At 40.7% G+C, this 4943-nt stretch overlaps 1 protein-coding gene across 1 annotated transcript; it reads left to right on the top strand.

The window, feature by feature from the left end:
• Positions 1-3430: 3430 nt before the first annotated feature.
• Positions 3431-4546, top strand: LOC115804288 (G-protein coupled receptor 183). The gene is made up of 2 exons (XM_030764646.1): positions 3431-4296; positions 4468-4546. Exons 1-2 carry the CDS (start codon positions 3431-3433, stop codon positions 4544-4546), a joined length of 945 nt encoding a protein of 314 aa, XP_030620506.1.
• The last annotated feature ends 397 nt before the right edge of the window (positions 4547-4943 follow it).

The following is a 4943-nucleotide window of genomic DNA, read 5'->3' as shown; positions in this document are numbered from 1 at the left end:
GATGATTACTCAGGTACAATGTTTGTGTATTTCCTGAAAGCTAAGAGTGACTCTGTGAAAGCTGAAGAGTTTCTGGCTGATGTAGCCCCTTATGGGAGTGTGAAGTATATTAGGTCAGATAATGGCACAGAATTCACAGGAAATGAGTTTCAGTCATTGCTTAACAAGAATGGCATAAGACATGAGTCCTCAACACCATACTCGCCACATCAACATGGCACAGCTGAGAGAAATTGGTGAACCCTATTTGATACGGCAAGATGTATGTTGATAGAAAGCAACCTACCAAAGGAGTTGTGGACATATCCTGTAGTGACTGCTACAGCAATATGCAACAGATGCTTTAATGGCAGAACAAAACAAACTCCATACTACATGTTGACAGGGAAGAAACCCAATCTTTCTAGAATGAGCGTATTTGGATCTGTGCGCTACGCATACAAACATGACAAGACAAAGTTGGACTCACAATGTGATAAGGGAGTCTTTGGAGGATATGGGAACTTTGGATAGCCAGGATACTACTGTGACAGAAGGAAAAGGCCATGAGCCTTGCTACCCCAAAAGAGATAGGAGAACCCCTCAGAACCTCTCTGATTACATATCTGATGTTGGATCTAATGATCAAGTGTTGACTAATATTGACTATTGTTACAGGATGCATAATGTACCACAAACTTTCAAAGAAGCCATGAGCTCAACTAAGTGAGACTTCTGGGCTAATGCTATGAAAAAGGAAATGGATTTTCTCAGGGAGAATAATACATTTACATTGACTACTCTACCAGAGGGAAAGCATGCAGTGGGGGTAGGTGGGTCTATGCGGTGAAAACTAATGCAGATGAGTCAAAAACCTATAATGCTAGAACTGTTGCTATGGCTTATAGCCAAGTAATGGGAGTAGACTACAAGGGGACTTTCTTTCCTATAAATCTAACATCAATTCATGCCCTGATGCAAATAGCAGCACAGTATGATCTAGACTTGCATCAGATGGATGTTAAGACTGCATATCTGCATGCACCAATTGATTGTGAAGTGTATATGGAACAAGTACAATAGTGATGCGGACCCTGTTGATCCCAAGAGATACCATGAGGTAGTAGGGAGCTTGATTTATGTGATGCCTGATCTAAGCTGGGTTGTTAGTAAGCTGTCACAGCATTTGCCTGAGCCAAAAGAACAACACTGGTTGACAGCTAAACATGTGATGAAGTACCTTAAAGGCACAGTTGATCACGAGTTATGTTATAGGAAAAGTGACACAAATCTAAAACTTGTTCTATATAGTGATTCTGAGTGGGTATCTGATTTGAGTGACAGGTGAAGCTTAGCTGAAAATGGTCCACTTATTTCTTGGAAATCAAAGAAACAGGCCACAGTTGCTTTATCAACAGCTGAATACCACACAAGAAAGTCTGCAACCATGCAAGAAAGTCTGTATCTTGTACAGTTGCTGAATGGGATGGAGAGTGAGGGCCAGTACACACCAGTGAAGATTTTTGAGGATGACCAAGGTGCAATTGTTCTGTCCAAGGACCAAGTGTGGCAACCGATGTGAGCTGTGTATTTCATTGCTTCCATTCAAATAAAAACAATGGCTTATCCCACACGAAAATAGCTGCGCCAACACTGGGTAATCCTTCTATACTATTTAAAATAATAAGACTTAGTCCATAGATATAAATTTAGTTGTCTACAATCAATGCTGTGGTTTAGAACTCATGCATTACTATGAGACATGCCTTCAGCTAACTCCCTGTTCAGCCACGCCCACACTCTGAGTCACCTGAGTTTTAACACACCTGCAGCAAATTCACCTAATCACCACTAGAGGATTTAAGGACTGCAGTTTCAGGTACCTCTTTGTGAGGTATTAAGCTTACTCTACTGAATGTTTCATTGCTGGTTCTGCTTGTTACTCTGTTCCTGTTTTTTGACCTGTTTGCCTGTCTTTTTGACCCTGCTCTTTGATTTGGATTGTTTGTACAGATACCTGTTTCGCTCTCCATTTGGTTTTGTCCCTGGCTTGTGTTTTCTTGACTATTCTTGAGGATTCTGATTTGGATTTGTTGAACTGTTTTATTGAAATACCAGAGCTCTACCCATAGGGTCTTCTGATGCTTTCATTACAATTACATGATTCAGGACAAAGGGTTTATATGGATATAGAAAATCTCATGAGTGATTATACTGCTATATTCACGACCGAAATGGGCTATATCTGAATATTTGCTAAATGCACATATAACAGTGCTGCTTTGCACTTAGTATGATGCTGTTTTTCAGTTACTCTTTTGGGAGTCTGAGTGGACATTGCCTTCTGCGGCACCAGCAAGTCGCTCCAAAACGAACCTGTCAGTTCCTCGAGCAGGTGGCTACCTGAACCAAATTCGCGTGAGGCTATTCAAAGACTTGCTGCATGCTGTAGGTTTTTGTCTTTGTTTTTGCTGTTGTTGATGTTGTTTTTTCTGTGTGTTTTACATCTGAGGAATGTACAGCGATGACAAATCTGGAGTCATATAGCCATTAGGGGGCGCTATAACACAAACTGTTTATTTTACAACATTGAAGTTTACCTTGCTTGAGTTGTGTGACAAACATCCTTAGATTGAACACCTTTGGATCAGGACCGTCATTCTGAATTTTTGGGAAAATGCCACTATTAACAATTGTCATCTCAAAGTTTTGAACCCACTAACTGTTGTGAGTTGGGGCATTTTCTGGGGATAACACAAAAGGGAGAAAGAGAGAAGTTTTTGTTATTCAGATTTGGAGACGATTTGGAGAAAATGGTACCCTGTGTGTAGTTCACGGTCATTTTACAATAAGCCGTAAAGAAAAAATATTACGGACCAGCGACTTGTATTGGACTGATGATTCTATCCTCCTCATTCGTCTAGTTAATTTTGTTCATATTCTGTGGAAGCCTACCAATTCTTATGAACCCTTTGACAGCAACCCACATTTTTCAACCTTTAGAGCAACAACAACAATAACAATAAATTTGCCCAATCTCTTTTTTAGCTCATTTGAAACAATTGGAAAAAGCGCTATACAAATACTGTAATATCTCCAGAAGTTAAATATACACTATATATTCCGTGTAGTTGTAAGAGGGCTTGTACACTTTCTATCATTCTTAAGTACCGCTGTATCACCGAACATCGACGCAGTCTGCTTGGAACCCCTTGGTTGCTGCTCGCAGCAACATTTTTGCCTAATTTTTTTTTTTTTTTTTTTTGTAAAAGTCTGTGGGTGTTCCAGGAGAACAGACTGTGGTGACGCTCATTAATCCTTGATGGCAAGGTGTATTCTCTTGTGTAATTTGTTGATTGCAATGAACTTTGTCCTCAGAGACTTCAGGCGCCCATAAAACATCAGACAGTTCGGATGAAGCTTTGTTTTCTCCTTCCAATGTTTTGACGAAATGCTCGTTCTAAACAACACCGTTCCTCTTTCAGTAGACTTCGTTCGTCCCGAAGACTTTTTCATTTTCATTTTCCACATCGTGTTTGCAACGAGCGCATTCCTCTTGGCAGGCTCCGTGGTAGTTGGGATCCTCGGTACAAGGTCTCTTCGTATTCAGAACCGATTTATATTTATGCTCAATACCAGTATAAGTGATATGTTGACTGGCCTCTCAGTTTATTATCTCGGTCTTTTCGACGTTCAAGAGGGATATCCATCCAGGAACGGAACATACTACATTTTGCCATCCTTTCTGGGGGTGAATGTGCTGACGTTTCTATTTGCGCAGTTCGACAGATATTTTGCCGTATGCCATCCATTCTTCTATAATCGTTTCATAACGCGCCCGTTCGTCGTTGGGATCTGCGCGTTTTGCTGGGTATACACCTACTCAATATTGACCGTGCAGAACATGGTACCAGTTTCAAAAGCAGCTCAAATAAACGCGTTCGGTGTAATGACGTTACAGCTGATAGTGTTAACGAAGGTTTTAATGACTATTAAATTGTATATTATTGCGAGGAACCAGCTAGGTCGCGAAGTAGCCTGTGCAGAGAGAGAAAACAAGAAGGAGTCACTGCGAATAATTGTATTTGTAGTCATTTGTTTTTTAACGTTGTGGTGCCCATCTTTTGTTAATATAATTGTCAGGCAGTTAACACGTTCTGGACTCCGGTTCCGGAACGAGGCCACGAACTTATTTGCAATAATGGCGCGCTTCAACGCGCTTTGTACGCCCGCACTGTACATTTGGGGAAGTCCTGCGTTGCGCGCAGCTGTCTGGAGAACTGTGTGGAAGAACCTATGTCCGAAAAGGATCAGAAGGTTCAGTTCAATGTTTTGCTCTCTCCACTGTCATATGATCAAAAGGTTTATTTGGCTTTTACTGTATGATCGTATCAAACATGCGAGGGGAAAAATAGATCGATGACGTGAGTTCCATGTCAATCTACTGTGATGAACTGAATAGTTTTCGTTTATTTTGTGTCCCAACAGAGTGGATTCTGATCACGTGAATGACGTCAAGAACATAGCAGGAGTATTTGTCATATCAAGAGGCTGGAGGCAAAACTGAAGGGTGAACTGCACAAATACTGAAATTAAACCTTATGCTGCTTAGGCAAAACTGGAAGATAAATCCAGAGATGCAAAACATGCTCCGCTGCGAGCCAATATTACTTGTGAGCAAAGTGTGTTTTATTACAAAAACCTTTGAATTAAGAAATAGCCAAATTCTTTGTAATTCTGGTGTCTGAACTGACCAAAGAAAAAAGTTTGCAGTTTTGATGAATTTACAAGACAATCAGTTTTCTATCTACGTCTGATGGCTCTGTCCTCATGCCAGCCCTAGAATGGCTCTGGAGCCTTGAATTAACATCAAGCTTTTGAACCGCAACTGTTTCAAACTGATGTAACAAGGACTCGATTCCAGTTCTTTTCACAAGTGATCGTGGCTTATGGTAATTATAGGG

This window comes from Chanos chanos, chromosome 1 (genome assembly GCF_902362185.1).
Source record: "Chanos chanos chromosome 1, fChaCha1.1, whole genome shotgun sequence".
Lineage (NCBI taxonomy): Eukaryota > Metazoa > Chordata > Actinopteri > Gonorynchiformes > Chanidae > Chanos > Chanos chanos.
This window is presented reverse-complemented; position numbering and strand designations above follow the sequence as displayed.

Coding starts and splice junctions, on each gene's coding strand:
- LOC115804288 (XM_030764646.1), top strand. CDS start 3,431: ATGCTCGTTCTAAACAACACCGTTCCTCTTTCAGTAGACTTCGTTCGT. Junction 4,297..4,467: donor TGTCCGAAAAGGATCAGAAG/GTTCAGTTCAAT, acceptor GTGTCCCAACAG/AGTGGATTCTGATCACGTGA.